The following is an 18494-nucleotide window of genomic DNA, read 5'->3' on the forward strand; positions in this document are numbered from 1 at the left end:
CCTCCTATAATCTGCAAAGGGCAAGCTGGGCACGCCTGCTCACTGGGAGGTATAGGCTAACTGCCTGCCTGCTGGGTCTGGCCTATCTACTCCTCAAATGGTTTTAATGATGGCAAACCTCCCCCTCCAGCACCTTGTGCTAAAACTTCTCACTTTACACCACTGAAATGTCTCTACAGCTCAGACACGTCAAGAGTATACAACACTTAGTAGGTAAAGTGGTTTGAAACAGACCTTTCCCTTAATCTTATTTTTGTTCTTTAGTTTTATACTTCCATCAAGATTCTCCTAGAATTGTTTTATGAGTAGTTTTTAAAGTTGTAATTATTTGGAGCACTCCAATCTTCCATCCTTCCCCCACTTAATATTCTGCCATAAGCACTTTTTCATCTTAGTAAGCAATTTGTATAGTGCAACATTTTGATTTTCTGCTGAAACACTACACTACTGCTGGAAATGGAGATCATTCCCAGTTTCTCACTACTGTAAGTAATGCCTGAAACTGGCCCCTTTCAAGATCTCCATAAGTCCAACATAACATTATTCCTCTCCCAGTAGACTTGAAATCTCTTCTTTTTCAAGCATTTGTTTTGTGATGTCGCTCTCAGACAGGTTTAATTTTTCATTATTGATGGCATATATGAGTACTACTGATGTTATATTTGCTTTGTATGCATTCACTTTATTGAACTCATTAATTCTAGTGATAGTACGTTTTCAGTTGTTTTCTAGATACACAATCATATAACCTACAGTTAGAAATGATTTTTTCTGCTGTCCAAATGTTGGTTATTTTTTTATTGCACTGGTCAAAGATTTGCAAACATACAAAAACAGTAGTGACACAGACATTGAAGCCTACTATTTAGATTGCTTTTTTGACTATCATCTTATTAAAGCACTATTATTCCAGGTTATAGTTTTAGATTTTCTTTCAATTCTTTTTAAATTTCTTTTTAATATTTACTAGGATAATTATATGACTTTATTTAATCTAGTAACATTAACTTATCCTTCAATCCCTGTGATAAACTCTTTTTAAAAAATCTGCTAATGTTAATTTTTGCCCTTTCCATCTATCTTCACAAGAAAGGTGGGCCCGTGCGTCTGTGGTCCGACACAGCAGCCACGGGCCGGCCGCTGCAGCTCCTGGCAGCTGGGGCTGTCCTGGACTGACATGGGCTGCACATGGGCAATGTATGGCACGTCTCACAACTTTGTTTGAAAAAAGGGATGTGACATATCTTAATGTTTTATATTAATTACATGTTGAGATGTTAATACTTTGAGTACACAGTTGACCCTTGAAGAACAAAGGTCTGTGCTGTGTGGTCCTCTTACCAGTGAACTTCCTTCAGTAAGTGTGCAGTCAGCCCTCTGTACCCCTGGTTTTGCATCCTCATTTCAACTAACCGTGGACTGAAGACAGCATTTCAGTCCACACTCTGGGATCTGCGGGCTGAGGGGGGCGGCGTGGGTGGTCCTAGAGCCAAGGCCCAGAGTTACTTGCAGATTTTGAGCTGTTTAGGGGTTGGCACCATTAACTCCTACGTTGTTCAAGGGTCAACGTTACCACATTAAATAAAATATATTACAATTATGTCCACCTGTTTCTTGTTACTTTTTAAAATGCAGCTACTAGGAAAATTTGAATTATACGTGTGGCTTGCATTATATGTCTACTCTGCAGCGTGGGCCTACTCTTTCCTCTTTACAAAGCATCTCTGTTACGTTTTCATATCAAGGTTGGGTTCACTTCTAAGAATCAATTACGTTAGGTAGGATCGCTTACAATCTGGAACATTTGCTATAGAACGTGTTTATATGGGCTTTGACAGCTTGAAAGGATTCATCCAGATTTAACTCCCCCACCCTTGTTTTTGAGAATTTTCTAAGTTACTAGTCTGCTCTGATATTCTTTTTTAAAGGATAAAGCTTTAAACGCCAGACACTGTCAGAACTGAATAACCCATATTAAGTATGAGGCTAAATCAAAGGACTGCTGAGAGCATTTCAGGTCTTAACTATGAAGAGCTGCCTACCAGTGTTCCTTACTTCCTGACTGGGTCTTACTGAAAATGCAACCAGCAGCTGTTTCTTTGTTTTGGAACCAATGTGAACACCCTTCTCTTTACATGAAGGTAGCTGTACCTTCACGTGCACATGAACAACTATGGCAGAAAACGCTCTTCTGCTCATCAGAAACACACTCCCTGCCTTTTCAGTCCGAGATGGAAATTCAGCTCACAAGATCCCAGACGACATAGCAGCCTTCCTCGGCAACAAGCCGGCTTAGAGGAGTGAGGGGGGTGGGTATGGAGGATGCTGAGGGAGGGCAAAAGCTCACACAAGCCCTCGACACCCGAGGTACACCATCTCAACTGGCTTGCGTGGGAGTGGGGCGGTGGGCGCGGGGTCCACGCAGGAGGACCTACAAAGTCCCACAGCACACACCGACACGAGTGTGCTCGTATGTCTACGGCTTGTATTCCCAAAGCTATTACACCCAGAGTCTTTCTTTCTTTTGTTATTTTTAACACCTCAAATCAAAAACCACCTGGGCTACTGGGTTCCAGTACTGGCTAGCCGAGTGACCTTGGACATGTTACTCAATCACTTAGGAACTCAATTTCTTCATTTGTAAGATGGGGAAAATACAAAGTTCTACTTTAGGGTCTGAGGATGAAATGAGATAGGGTAGGCCAAGCTGTCGGTAAAACGCCTGGCACAAAATAAGCATCCAATAAGTATACACCATGAAAATAACAGTGTGTACCCATTAGTTCCATCACATATTGACTGTAAAATCACTAATTAGCAAAGAGTCGTCTAATAATAAGTGGCTTGTCAACCATAGGACCAGCCATTATTAATTTAAGGATGGCAAAGTATGCATCCATTAACACAGACACCAAAGCTGGGCCGTTCTGGCATTGCTGAATCACTCAATCACCATCAAAGACTGAAGAAACACCGGAAGTACCCGATACTTCAAAGTAATCATCAAAGAGATGGTCCTTGGGGACGGTCTTCCAAGAGATACACAGAAAGTTCATTTCCCTACCCTGGTGCTTTCCATCACCACAGACTATGTAGCTGCCTGGAATTCTCCATTCCCAAACCCAATCCCTGTCTCAGCCTAGGCCATGCTGGATGACCAAGGTCGTCCGTGGCCAGTTCCAGGTGAGGAGGCAGCCCCACACCAGCTCCCTGCTCCTCCTAGCTTTACTTGTACAGGCACAGCCTTCACCTGTTCCTTAAGATACTCATCTGTTTCTCATTTGAGAATCTCTATCTACCACCTCTATACCCCAACGGTTCATGACAGAAAGATGAAAACCCAAATACTGATCATTCTCACCTAGAAAAGGGAGAGAAGGAGGATTATAGATAGAAGTAAAAACCATTATGAAGTCTCAAAATAGTGCTACTCTCCCTTCAAGGACAAAGGACAGGGGAGCAGTTTTAGGTGTTTCTACCATAAGAAGCCCTATCTACGTCCTCCCGCACCTTGTGGTCACTGCCACCACTAATGTCAGGTGCAGAGAGAGATGCAAGCAAGAACAGGTGAGGGTGGTGAAAAAAGAAAGCAGGTAAGGTAGTGCGTGGGCATGAAGGAAGAAGAAAGAGACAACGTGAGATTTACTTGAGCAGCAGCAACCTCTTCCTACCTCTATTTTTTCTCTTCCATAGATTATTGTGCCCAGCTCACCCAGCTCTTCCCCAAGGAGACAGTAGAATCTGTAACCCCACTGACCAGGAACCATGGAGCAGGTGATGGGCAGGGGCGGAATCCTAACCCCACTGCCAGGTCCGCATCAGGAGCAAATGCTTCCCTGGCAAATCTGAACTGCCTTGGAAATCTGAGTTCAGTTCTCCAGAGAACATTGGCTAGGGGCCGCAAATACAAGAGATGCTAAGACACAGGCTTTTCAGGGCCTGGAAAACCACTCAAAGTGCATTTAACATTTTTTTTTAAATGGTAAATGTACTCTGGGATTCTAAAGAGGCTCTAATAAACTTCTGGAACGGTGTGCATATGAAAACCATATACATAGTCTTATGTAAATACAGTTGTAAATAAGAGTCAAAGAACTTGAAGTGGACTGGAGAAACGCTAAGCCCTCACCCAGGCAAACTTACTTAACCACACACAGTGCATGTCAGTGATGAGTCCCAAATGACCAGACCTGGGAACTCCAAGGAAGAAAATATATCTGTGGGAAATAGCACTTTGAAGTAGCTTTATTAATGAAACAAGACTGCAGCTCTAAAGTCCTGTGTTTCTCCAAAAGAATGGGAAAGCTTTATCCTTTAAACAGAGTAGAAAATTGTCCCCTTCAGCCCTTTACTTCTATAAAATATAAGAAGATACTTATTAGTTTACTTATAATTTCATTATTGTTTCATTTTTTTATTGTTGTATTAAAAATTAGTATTTAGTCTAAGATCAGCTTTTAGTTTTCAAGACCTGATATTTGTTCAATAAGACTTTCTTTCCTTTGGGGGGGGGGGGGAACGTGTTAGGGAGTATTTTCTTTTACATGATTTTTCTCTAGATTTTCTTTTGGTCAAAATCAGTTTTCGTTCTAATATTTTCATTTCAAATAGTTGGTTCATCAGTGTCACTACAAACTGTAAACACTATTCAGAACAGTTACGTGATCTTCTCTGGGGCTAAAAATACTTTCACCTTCTCCCATGAATCACTTGACAGAAAGGGGCAGTGGTGACACGTACACTCCCCATCCCACCGCAGAGAACACAGGGAGGTACCAGGAAGGGACAGCCGTGGTGACCAACGTTAGTCACTGGCTTGGCGCTAGTCACTGAGGCTGCCTTGTCTGTAATTATAAGTCCCAATTACCTTTGTCTGCTCGCTGTCTGGGTCTTCGAGCCAAGTGTAAGGGTCAGGAATTTTATGCCCATGATAATCCTGTACCTGCAAAAGACAGAAATGTGTCATTAGAGAATCAGTGTTTAACCCCAATTAAATGATTGCTTTCTGAATGTGATGGAGGCATAGGAAAGGGACAGACAAAAACACCCCAATTGGCTCACTGGCAACATGTGTGCCCAAACTACCACATGAGCCAGAGTTGGCAGGTTCTCAAAGGTGTCAAGCCACCCTTAGTGAAAAGAATGTTTGCGCTGGAGCGGGAGGAGAGATGAAAGGTCAGAGTAGGAAACAGCGCCATCTGTACAACACAAAACAAAGGCCGGCCGCTGTGCTAAAGAAACCTGAAAATGTGCTGTCGGTGGCACAGTGCAGGACCACACCATGCAGTGGGACGGAAAAAGAGGCACGCACATGTGCTTATTTTCCTGTTCTGGTAAAGCTTACTAATGATTAGAAAATCTCCCTACGATACATGATATGATTGGGCTTGCCTTTAAGTCTCAACTGCCACAAAGAAAGTGACTAATGTGTAGTTATAATGATTCCAATTGGCATCAGCTGAAAAGGTGGACTTACATGCAATGAAAGAGCACTTCTAAACTGAAGCCTTGCTTCCTTTTTGTGTATTGTATGGAATGCTTTCTTTACCCTGACAGAAATAAAATTGCTTGGTGCAAGCAGGGCCTGGCTGAGGGGAGACCTTTGGGAGCTCCCCTGGGAGCTGATCATCAGAACTACCTGGGAGCTTAATGAAAAGCCCAAATTCCTGGGTCAGCCTCTGAGACTGACCGAGTCTAGACCAGCAATCTGGAGTCATCCCTCCCCCAAGTGCTTATGCTGAAAGAAATTGTGCAAAGGTAAAAATCATTACAAAACCTCTCCGTTTCGTGCCATCATGATTAAACCAGTCCACTGAAACCACACTGACAATGTTGTTCTGATTAAATCTCTGAACAACTCCAACATGCCGGCTTCTCATACACAACTGTCGGGAAGGACTACTACTACCTCCGATGAGTTTTTAATCTGTCTGCTTGCTCTATGCTACTACACCAGAAGGTAGAGGCTAATCCCTAAGGAAAGCAAACACTCTCCTGGAAAAGAGAAACCTGCTGTCTCTACTTCTGGTCAAAGTACCAGTGTGGCTGCTGCCAAGTAAGAGGCATCCCCCAAGCCTAAACCCTAGGCTATGTGCAAAGGGAGGGTCTGCCTCTGCTCTCTCCTGGTGCCAGGGAAGGGGACACCTGGGGAGATGCGTACCAGGAAGAATGGGCACGTCAGGTGGAACACTTGGCGGGGACTGACACACACAAGGGACATAAAACCAGGGCCTAAAACTTCCAACAAGTCTTCATAAAATTACTGATTTTCGGGGGGGGGGGGCAATTTTCAAACCTTACCTAAAGCCACTAAATTTTACCTGTCACAAGTGAATGTAAGTTTTTTATCTTCTCAAGTTTTTACATTTCACACACCTTGAAGTAGTTATAAATTATGTGTAAAATAACAACCTTCTTCTCCCTGTCGATAAGAAACCAGATAAAGAATCCTGTAAAGGATCTTCTGGTTCAACACTGGACTGGCAGGAACAAGGTTGGGCGACATGCTGAGCGAGGGCCACACTGAGTTCACAGCCACAGTTGGGATTAAAGACAATCCGCCAACAGCTTTCCCCCAAATAATCCTTGGAGGGGATAGACCAGGCACTTCAAACATGCTCCTAGGTTATGATGTTACTAAAATTTACCCCTATCCAGACTTAACTTTTCATATGGAAACAAAAAGATTAACTGGAAACCATGATAGTTTTATAACCAAGTAAATAAAGGTGTTGCCAACTGCTAGAACCAAAGCAATAAACCTTTACTGAATATCCACACTGTTGTGCTGGGTGTTTTAAAGGAACCTGGTAGGGGGCTTAATGATATTCCTATTTTACACATTACGGAATGCAATTCAGAGCAGTTAGTAAGAGTAAAGGCTGCAGATTTACTGTTCACTCAGAGGTCCCTGGGATCTAACCATTGTGCACAGATCACAGCCATAAGATCCCATCTGTCCTCACTGTCCCAAAGACAATCCCAGCAGCCAAGGGTCCCCTTCTCCTTTTTTCTTCTACAAGACCATGTCCTACCAAATGGAGTGGACGCAGAGCCACATCCTCTGAATTCAAGTTATGTAGTATCTAATTCTCTCATCTGATTTAAGTTTGCAAATCATTCCTCACCTTCCTGAGAGGCTCTAAAAAGAGAGCCCTGATAAGCCACTGTGACTATTCAATATTTTACTCACACAGTTCAACAACTCGCCTGTTACCTTCAGGATAAAGTGCAGACATGTACCCACAGCAGGCAGAGCCCATGAAACCTGGCCCCACTTTTTTTCTTTTCCAACTCTATCCAAGCGTGTCCACCCATGGATGCTGTGTTCACAAAGGCCTTCCTGCCATCCTACAAACACATGCAATTTCATGGCCTACGTAACTACGGTTTTATTTTAGTCAGAGAGCCAGGAATATTCTTTCTACCTTATCTAACTGGCCAACTTCTAGGCTCAACTTACATACTATCTCCTGCTACTGGTGGAAATTAATCCCATCCTCTTGTGTTCCCCACTCACCCTACACACTCTTCTAACCCCTGCCACAAGCATGAATTATCAACAGCAGCACTCTCAGGGGATGGCAATGGCATTACATAGGAAGTACCATGGTTTCCAAATTTCTGCTCACCAGAGCAGAAATCCACCAGAAAGGGTTGCATGATCCAACTCCACAGTTCAGCAGGAGACTGCCCAGCACATGGCAGAAAGATAATCAAGTGGGCGAGACAGAGAGCTACAGCAATGTCTAGTGCCTGCTGCAGAGAAATAAACCCATCTTAGAAATCAAGGCTATAATTTGAGCTAATGCTTAAGTCCATCCTAGGGTTTAGTAATCAGGACTCGTGTCCCAGGAGAAAAAAATACCCCATGTAGGCTACCAGGGCTGAGATAAGCACCCTGTGGGACCCACAGAGCAGAGTCCAAGCTGGGTCACAGTTATTTTCTCTGGGCCATGAGGCTTAGTGTTATCATGAGTTCTCTGGTGAGAAGGAACTGAAGAGTGTTAAAATCCATGGTACTGTATATATACCCTTTTGAGTTAATTATTCATAATCTGTTTAATGTCTTCATGAAATCCTCACTTAACCCTTTTAAGAACTCTTGAACATAAATAAATGAACTGCAGGATTCTGGAAACACAAATAGGGAAAAACAAAGCAAGAAACAATACCCCCTTTCCCCAAAACAAAACCAAACAAAACAAATCTGAAAGGGCACTGATCAAACCACATAGTGGGTAATTATTTATATTTTTGTCAATCCCCAAAACTCAAAGATCCTCTAGACCTGAACTGAGCTGCTCATATGTCTTCCCATTACTAAAGTCTGGCACACCGCAGGGCTAGACTGTCATGTGAATGAATGAAAGACAACATCCTTATCATAGAAGCAAGTAAGTAAGCCCTGTGGTTAGTTTGTAAGCCAGCCCTAATACTTCATACATGAGAAAGAAGGCTGATAACAAGCAAATGATCTGCCAAAGGGCATCCTACTAGTGAGTGACAAAGGCAGAACTAGCACTCAGGTCTTACTTGGTCTGTCCTTTCCATGCTGGCAGGATCACTTTACTCCCAAACACAAATGAAATAACCTTTTGAACCACAGGAATAGGGCTTCTTGGGCTGTTAGAGTAAATTTAATAAAGCAAAAGGTTGAACAGCCTTAGAAAACATGGTTACCATATGGCCAGTGGTCAAAGAAACCATGAATGCATCAGTGCCACTTGGAAGTCTCAATTTAAAACAATATGTCCTGCCCTGACTGGTGTGGCTCAGGGGGTAGGGCATTCTACAAACAGAGAGGTCAACAGTTTCAATTTTGGTCAGGGTCAGAGCACATGCCTGGGTTTCAGGACAGGTCCCCAGTTCAGAGAGTATGAGAGGCAACCGATTGGTGTTTATCTTCCTCTCTTTCTCCCTCCCTTCTTCTCTCTCTAAAAATAAATAAAATCTTTTAAAAAAATAAAAAGAAAAGTACATGTTCTTTATTGTAAAGGCCAGTACCCTTTAACCTAAAATGATATGTGCTTTAAAGTACAATCTGGCATAAATTAGGTCCAAGTAAGCAGAATAAAAATTATAACTGCACTATACAAAAATATTTTTTTCTAATTCTATTTTAAGTAACATGAGAAATTTGGTTATTTCTAAGGGAATCATGCCTACAACATTTGGATGCACTACAGTTCTTAAGATGCCAAATTTATTTTTATACACACAGAAAAAGCTGTTTGCCCACCAATTCCACCCATTGGATCTGAACAGTTATCCTGAGTTCATCTACAGTTTAGGTAAATGGTAGCTAACCTCTTTATGAGGCAAAACTTAAGATCGTCCTGAAAAAGGCCATTCCTTCTCTCTTATAAGGCCTCCTTTAGCACCCTATCAACTCCTTTTCTTGTTTAGAGAAACTTGGATCAGCACTGCCACACTTAGGGGTCACTGTTCACCTTTGGCGTTTCTCTGTCTCTGCATCCCCAAATGCCCAGCACCTGGCCTTGGGCAGAGTAGGCACTCAATACACGTTTTAAAATCGAATGAATGAACTTCAACTCTAAGGATTTTAAATGCGGAAGTTTAAAAAGTTTGCTTTGTATTTAAATTCTACATCACCTACACATACACACTCTTTCTCCTACCACCATATTTATGGCAAGAGTCTCCGCCAGTCAAAAAAGCAGTTAACACTTCCTACCTAGGCGTCTGCCCTTGACCCCATTGATGTTAGGCAACTGCCAAGCGGCTGCTGACCACAGGCTCCGCCGCCAGCCGGCGGACAGTGACGGCCACCGGAGACTCTGAGGCTCGGGAGGAGCCCCGCGACCCCCGGCCGTTTCTCGCAGACAAAGGCCGAGGGGGAGGGGAGGGACGCAGGGGGCAAGGGGCTGCGGGTGAGGCAGGGTCGGGGGAGAGGGCAGCCGGCTGGGCGCCGGCAGTTGTACTCACAGCAGACTCGTCGCGGTACACGTCGGGGTACTGGAAGGACAGCATGGCCGGAGCGAGCAGGGGGTCGCGTGGGGCGTGGGCTCCAAGAGCAGACGCGGGTGAGCTGGCCTGGCTGCGGGGCAAGGCTGGGGTGCGGGCAGGAGCTGTGCAGGCTACAGAATGAGAGAGGTTCTCGGGTGGGGCTAGCACGACAGGACCCGCAGGGCACCTCGGAGACGTCCGGGAAGCAGGAAGCAGCTGTCGCGAGTCCCGGAGCCCCTCCCCGGCGGGCGGGCCCAGCAGCGGCGAGAGGAAGCGGAGAGGGCGTCAGAGCGTGCGCCAGGCGGGCTCACAGCTCCCTCTGCAGGAGCGCGGGGCGTGGGACGTGCTGCCGGGACACGCCGGACCGCAGCGCTGGCAACGCCTTGCCCGCCGAGGCCGCGGAGCCGGCAGCCGAGCCACGCCTCCGGGACCCCTGCGTGGAGCCCAGGTCAAGTTACGCCTGCTGGGCTCAACCCGCCACCCCTGACCCGCTCTCCCCGACCCCCCGCCCCTGACCCCGGCCCCACCCGCCCGAACGGCGAGGCTTACTTATTAAGCGATTCCCCTGTCTTCCTGTTCAGGAGAGCCAAGAGCTTTAAAGTGGCCCACTTTCTACTGCCTGCGATTCTGGACTTGGAAGGGAAGGGATAATGGATCGTGAGGACCTAGAAGGGAACACATCTCTCTTCTCTTCAACACCCTGGTGGACACTGGAATATGAAGATGCTTTGAGTTGTTGGTCTGACAATGGATGAGCCCTTATTTGAGATTTACCAGTTAAGAAGGGACCAAGGTGGGAGCACTGGAAATCATCTAGGGTCTTTTGTTCATTCCGTCGGGTTTTTCTATCCTCTCCTGCCAACATGTTTGTCTAGTGAGCACCTACTATTGTCCCTGGAGTGGGGGGAAGGTATTAGATTAAGATGCTTGACCTCGATGCAATGACAATTTAATAATTACCTTTCTTCATCTCTTAGCTATTAGATGATATACGTGTTCTGCACTTGCTTCCTGGCCCATCTGGAGTGAGCTTTGTAGCCTGAGCTGTGGTGTGTGCTCAGTGTGTTTTGTACTCCTGCTTTCTTAAAAGTCCTGGGAGGAGTCATGGGTGTGAACAGAAAGCCCTTCACATCCCGAATTCTCAGTGCACATGGTATCTACTCAACTCTATGTCTCACCCCCTAATTCAGTGTTTCTGTTCATGGTGGGATGTTTTATAATCATGTTTTTGCATATGCCCCCAGACCCCCCTCCCTGAGCAGCCTGAGAATTCTCAGTTCTGGGGGAGCTCACCCTATTGATGCCAGAATTAGTGCAAACACAGGGACATAGCAGCTGCAGCTGACCCCAGTCCCCGGCCCAGGGGCTGCCAGGCATTGTCCTATGCTTCTGTCACTTTGGGGGCTCTTTAAAAGCAACCTGGTACACATGACCCTGCAAATTTTCTAATAAAAACAACAACAGCAACAACAACAATAATAAAGTCCTTACTGAGTGCTTCTTATATGGCAGGAAATTTTCTTCTTTAACTTTATGAGATAAAAACTAAAATCCCATTTTTACAGTTGAGAAAAAGACTTTCACTCAGGAGTTCATAAATTAAGCAAAAAAAAAAAAAAAGGAGAAATAGAGCTAAAATTCAAACCCAGATCACTCTAATGCCAGCACTCATTCTCAATGATCTTTCTCTTCCTACATAAGTAGGGGTACTCTATTATCTACAAGGACACCCATTAATATGTGGAACTTCCCTAGGACTTCATTTTAGTGGGAACTAAAGCAGACATTACGGGAATGTGGTATGCAAAGGACAAATCAAACTTCTGGGACTGTCCTCTGTTCCTCTCCATGGAGGGAGCTAGCTGGTGCCCAGCTCCTCTGGGCTCTGAAGCCAACGGTTTGTAATACATGGCACAGATAGTGTAATGGGCTACCAGCAATGTCTTCTGCGACTGCAGTGAGGTGGAGAGGAACATGAGCACCATTCTCCTCCCCTTGGACAGAGTGTACACTACTTATGCTTGCCACATACTTGTTATGTGTTTTCTGCTTTAATCCTCTTAGCAAAGTCCATTTTACAGAAAAGGTAAAGGATAAGTCCCTTTAACATTTCACTTTATAAAGCACAGGTAGCAAACACAAGGCCTGAAGGCCAAATCCAGCCCTCCACCTTGTTTTATCTGGCCTGGCACCCTGTTTCTACCCAGCGGCAGCATCAAGCTCTCACTTAACTGTTAAGGAGTAGTTCCATTTATACAATCCTAAAATTACATTCAGCCCTTTGAAGGCAACTATGAGGCTGTTGTACCCCTGGTGAAAATGAGTTTGACACCCCTGTTATAAAGGCTGGGGGATGATGAACTCCTTTAACTTGACGTTACCTGGGAAGCACTTTATCTGCCCTTCCATTCTGAATGATACCTTTGCTGGATAGAATAATCTTGGATGTAGGTCCTTGCCCTTATTAAATGAAATGTTAAAGGAACCTATCTAAGAAAAAGAAGAAGATAAAAAATATGAACAATAAAACGACAACAAACTCACAACTATTAACAACTGAACCTAAACAAAAGCATACTAAGCAAACAACTAGAACAGGAGGAACAGAATCACATAAATGGAAATTACACGGATGGTTATCAGCAGGATGGGGGAGGGGAGAGAATGAGGGAAAAGGTACAGGGAATGAGAAGCATAAATGGTAGGTGCAAAATAGACAGGGGGAGGTTAAGAATAGTGTAGAAAATGTAGGAGCCAAAGAACTTATAAGTATGACCCATGGACATGAACTAAAGGCAGTGAATGCTGGTGGGAGGGGGGGTGTGCAGGGTAGAGGGGAATAAAGGAGGGAAAATTGGGACAACTGGAATGGCATAATCAATAAAATAAATTAAAAAAGAAAAGGTAAAGGAATCTCAGCAACTTTAGAGGGATTTGTCTGAAGTCATCATACAGAGAAGGTAGAGTCAAGATTCAAATTCATCATTTAACCTCAAAGTCCATACTGTACCTTGTCCACCGAAAATGAAGAAAAGGGAAGTACTGGAACTATCTCAGAAATGGAAGTGCTACCTCCAGAATATATACCAGAGCACTCTTTGACCTCTGTCACTGCACACTACTTCAGGGGAATTATAGAAGTAATACCTGGTGAACTCATGCTCTAACCTAGAACAACCCATTCCTACAACACTAGGCCCTTGGGCAAATGGGGCTAGCAGAGACAGAAGGACCTCCAGGGAAGCCTGCAGCCTCCCTTCTAGTGCCTGACCTCAAGCACTGGACTGAGTTACCCAGAGTCATGCTGCTAAGGAGGCGGGCTAGTAATCATTTATTGCTTTTTGGCTGGTTCAATCCTATCTCAAGTTCTTGTCAAAGCATCACTTCCAACCACATATAGTCATCTCTGAGGATTTGTGGTGAGTGCACAAGGACACTTAGTCAGGAGAAGAGTGGCAGTTGAAATCCATCTCACTCTCCACTTACCATGCTGCACGCAGGCACTGGCTGCATTCACAAGGAGGAAGGTCTATCTTTATATTCTCACCAAGGTCCACTGCTAAGGGGCTGCATCTGCCCAGGGACCTGGCCCAGGGGAAGGATTTTTCTCTAGTTCACAAAAGAGTGCCATCTTTTTGGCACCCCTTAAAGACTGATGCCTTGGGTGCTGCCTAGATAATCCATCTGTGTTTTTAAAGATTTTATTTATTTATTTTTAGAGAAAGGGAAAGGGAGGGAGAAAAAGAGGGAGAGAAACATCAATGTGTGGTTGCCTCTCACATGCCCGCCCCCCACTAGGGACATGGCCCACAACCCAGGCATATGCTCTGACTGGGAATCAAACCAGCGACCCTTTGGTTCACAAGTCGGCACTCAATCCACTAAGCCACACCAGCGAGAGGGGGTTTTTTTTGTTTTTGTTTTTTTTTAAGATTTTATTTATTTATTTTTAGAGAGAAGGGAAGAAAGGGAGAGAAACGTCAAGAAACATCACTTGGTTGCCACTTGCACACCCCCAACCGGGAAACCTGGCCTGCAATGCAGGCCTGTGCCCTGGCCAGGAATCAAACTGGCAACCCTTGGGTTCACAGGCTGGTTCTCAGTCCACTGATCCACACCAGCCAGGGTGATAATTCATCTTTTTAATTTGACTCTGGTTTTCAGGTAGCTACTAATTGGTGAGTTCAGTCTTTTCTGACTACTATTCCTCAAAGATTTATATTCCTTTTTCCAGTGCAATTTTTAATAAAAAATTTTTATATATTCCTGTGTATCTGATACATGCACAGCATCATGAAGTATGAAATAGCACCAAGAATAAAAATGAGGTTCTCTTCTTGGCCCTGCCACTAATGGAGTCCTTACATCATCAGGATCTTTATCTATAACATGAGAGAATTAGATCAGATGGTCTCAAAGGATTGGAAGATTCTGATTCTAAGTGAGAACTAAAGTGGAAATGTAGGAGTTTCCAAACTAACTCTGGAATTAAGAATAAAATTGTCCTGGGGAAGTGCAGTTCATATCTTGTGAACAGATGGAGGTGAGAGTGGGCAGTGATAGTCAACTGAAGGGGCTTTCTCTCTAGTTTTCTTCTGTTTTCAAACAATCCATGAGGGTAGATTTGGCTAAGGGCACATCAATGGGCCTGTACTCTACCAAATTCATAGGTCTGACCTTTTCAAGAACTGTAGCTTTTTCTTTCTAATACCCTTTTCTTGATATAGGCATATGGTTAAAAGGATTGAATTGCAGGTGTGAAATCTGTCTCTATTTTCTCCTCCCCTTCTCAACTTAATGCCCAACTACATTAAATACTGGAATGAGATGATGGGGCCGAATTCAATCCAGATGAAAAATTTGGGCAGAGAAAGCAGATCAACAATCAATCTGGAGCATGTTTCTAGTTCAATTCATGGAACTTATCTATGATTTCTAATGAAGTTCTCAAATTCAGGGTGTTTCTGGATCTGGAGAGAGGAAACTCCCCCCGCCCCCCACACACATATAAAAATGAACTCATTTTATTTAACTAGAGAAGAAAATGGTCTATTCATCTCTTTTAAATTAGGAACTGAGAACTTAAAACTATTCTGTAAATATATGTGATAGAAAAATGTGCCAATTCAAAATGATTGGCTATAAAATTAGAAAGGAAAGTCAAGATTTAGAAGGAACAGAGCAGGAAGGAAGTAAGATAGTCAAAGCAAGATAGAGACAGCATCCCAGACTTGGTAATACCAAGAAAGATAAGGATAAGCATAAGGACATAATATGGACACAGACAGTAAACTCATAAAAACACATGTAGACAATCATAGTTGGACACAGATAATCTTTCATGGTCTTACGGTCTTTAGAACAATAATGTTAAAATTTAAGTTCTACTGGAATCTTTACAACTCTGGGATAATTAATTACATGACCTCTTTTTGGGAACTGCCCTGCCTGGTTTCAGAAGCTGTAACCCCCATGGCTAAGGCTGAGTGAGTGACCTTCAGTACCATAAGCCACTAAGGAGACAAAGCTTATCTCCCTGGCAGGAGCTCCACTTCTGCTCCATTTTCTGGACCCTGTCTGGCCCCCAATGCTTGATCAGTTAGCCAATGATGAGTAACATTCCCCAAGGGGGGAATGACCTAAGACAGGCATGGTCACAGGGGCCCCCAGGGAAGGACTTGGGGGGGGGCTATAGAAAAGGGGGTGATGGACCCTCACCCCTAGGCTTTAACATAGCTTGAGTCCTCATTCTGTCTGAAAGAAGTCTCCTAATCTCTTGGCTACCTTACTTCACCTGCCTGACTGCCTGAAACAATGACAGAGGGTGGTGCAGCCCTGTCCTGGAAAGGGCAGGTTCCATAGGGCAATCAGGACTAAGAAAGAATATGTAAAATCCTGTGAAACCTGCTTTGTTTATGATGCTCTCAATTAAATGATAAGGGTCAAAGCAAGAAATGAGTTTGTTCCTCAAAGTTTTATTGCTCTTTAGCTATCAGACCCTGACTCAAAATAGGCCCTCAGAGTTCCTTGTATGTTATCTATTGTTTGATCCTTACTGACTGACAATGATTAATGAGCTTTACCTGCATTTCTGTGCAAAATGAACCCAATAAAAGCCTTTTGAGGAGAAGGCTCTGGGCCCTTCTCCTTTGAGAGATTGGCCACTTTTCCTCCCCAAGCAGATCATGACTTGGTAGACTTATTCTCATCTGTGGTGGCTGGGGGCCCCTGCAGTTGGAGCCCCTCCCCCCACAACCTCTTGGTGTTTTTCTTATGAATTAGTCTAAATAGCACATCTGACATGCACACTCAAGGTTCCTTACCCTGCTCAATATCTCCAGTTTTGTCTGAAGTTCCTAAGTAGCAACCAGACTAATTTTCCATTTACTACTGCTTCCCTCATACAGTCTTCACACATATCATCTTGAATCAGTGAATTCCAATTCACCGTGCTGGTCTTATTTGACATGTATATTTTAACCATTTCACACACACAAAAACAAAAACCCCACAGTGTTGTATTATAGCCTCTAATAAGTAATGTGTGTTGGGAGGCAGTCATCTTCAGTCCATTCATTACCCTCTGTACTTTTGGAGACTCGATAAAACCTAAAGAGTTTGGTAGCTGGCTGCTTTAGGAGTTGCCCCAACCCCTAGGACAATTTGAAGTCTCTACACCTTCTCTTGCTGATAGCTCAAATCCCCAAAAGGGAGCTGACAGTTCCCAACTCTACACAGGCCTTAACAATTTCTTTTTCTTTTTCTTTTTGTGGGGCAGGGAGGGAGGAAGAAGTATCACTTTATTGTTTTTTATAGAAGTACTACATGTCTGGGCAAGAGGGCAGACTAGATAGGTCCTGCTAAAGAAAGAATTGTTAATGCATTGCTAGGCTCTCCGGGACACCTTCCTCATTCCCTCCACACAGACTGACCACTAAAAAATCTGAGTGAGGGTGGGAAGCAATTGGGTCACCAGGATAAAGAACACCTAGGAGCATCATTTTCATTGCATTCTATGTAAATGATACCCTCCGGAATTGTGCAATGTAGTTTCTCTGTACACATCCCAGAAAGATTGTCCTGAAAACAAATGACTCTGTCTGCATTGTATATCACAAGGGGCCATCCATGAAAGAAAGCATCCTCTAATGGAAGCCGGGGGATTTTCTACTGATTAAACCAACCATGATTTAATGCAATCACAGATCATGCAAGGAAATGATACTGACTTTTGGTCTGCTAGCACTCGGTAACATTTCCACACTTCTTTGATATCCTTTGTATTGCGAAAGGCTGTGAGCCTGTAAACTATATTTCCTAGTATAGTCAGCTGGTTTCGTGGTTAGGTCCTATCAATGGAAAAAAAACATGAAAAGGAAGAGGAGGAGTGAGACTACTTTTTTCTTTTGAGACTACTTTTTTCTTTCTGGCAATGGCAGGCACTGGCTGGTCATTGCAGGCAGTTGTAAAAGCAGCACAGATGGATCCACGGTGGAGAACCTTGTGCCCCCAAAGAGTCAGCAGCAAATGCAGCAATGTCAAAGAGACTATGGGCGCCCAGACTCTTGCAGCCACAGTGGGAGTGAAGCTGTGGACTTCTGGTGGAGTAGTGGCAGTAATTAGTGACAGTGGCACTGCTGCAACACCAGCAGCATTGTTCTCAAGGGGTCTGAATGACACCACTTCAGCTTTTGTTCCTTCCACCTTAGGAGAAAGAATGGCTGCTGACAGTCGCTCACCTTTATGTAACATCACCATTCCTTTTTTAATCTTCGGACATCACATTTGCATAACAAACTTCTTATATTAAATTCCCCCTCTTTGAAGTATCTACCCTGGCTCTTTTTTTTTCTACTTAGACATTCTTTTAGCCATGAATAAGAGTAAGGGAAAAATAGCAAGCAACATAAGTAGACCCTCTGAGGGTTTTAGATATTGGAAAGATCAGATGCATAATACAGAGTGCCAAGATATGAGTTATATCAAGAAAAAATTTCATTCTCCAAATAGTAAGCTACAGGAAAGTATAAAACTGACTAATTGGATTTGGAAAAAATATAACTTTTAGAAATGAAAAATAAATTGGTGAAATAAAAAGTCATGGATAGGTTAAGTATCAAATTAGAAAGTTAAAGAGAATTAATGAACTGAAAGGTAACTCTAAGGAAATACCACTAAATGCAACACTGAGAGACAAAGATAATAATAATAAGAAAGTAAAAGAGAGATATTAAATGTGAAAAAAGTAGAAAACATTTGGTCATCCCTATACATTAAGAAAACAAAATTCCACATACATTCATGAAAAAATCTCAAGGGCAAGTAGGAATAGAAGAGAACATCCTAAACTTGATTAAGGTAACAACAAAAACAAAAACAAAGACCAAAAAACTCAACCCTACCAAAACTATTTTAAATATGGAAACAGTGGAAGTATTCTCTGTGTGACCTAAAAAGAAGAATAAGCATGCTACTATCACCACTTCTACTGCATGTCACACTGGAGGATTAGAAAGGAGAAAATA

General features: G+C 43.5%; 1 protein-coding gene across 1 annotated transcript in view; it reads right to left on the reverse strand.

Annotated features, from left to right (window-relative positions):
• LOC123821769 (prolyl endopeptidase) overlaps positions 1-10193 on the reverse strand; it is a 105369-nt gene extending 95176 nt beyond the window's left edge. The window contains exons 1-2 of the mRNA XM_045843495.1: positions 9949-10193; positions 4868-4942 (exon numbers count right to left, since the gene is read on the reverse strand). Coding sequence (XP_045699451.1) covers positions 4868-4942; positions 9949-9993 — 120 coding nt within the window. The 5' untranslated portion in view covers positions 9994-10193. The remainder of the gene's footprint in view (positions 1-4867; positions 4943-9948) is intronic.
• Between the last annotated feature and the right edge of the window lie 8301 nt (positions 10194-18494).

The sequence above is a fragment of the Phyllostomus hastatus genome, unplaced genomic scaffold, assembly GCF_019186645.2.
Source record: "Phyllostomus hastatus isolate PE091 unplaced genomic scaffold, TTU_PhHast_1.1 phas_contig_40, whole genome shotgun sequence".
Classification (NCBI taxonomy): domain Eukaryota; kingdom Metazoa; phylum Chordata; class Mammalia; order Chiroptera; family Phyllostomidae; genus Phyllostomus; species Phyllostomus hastatus.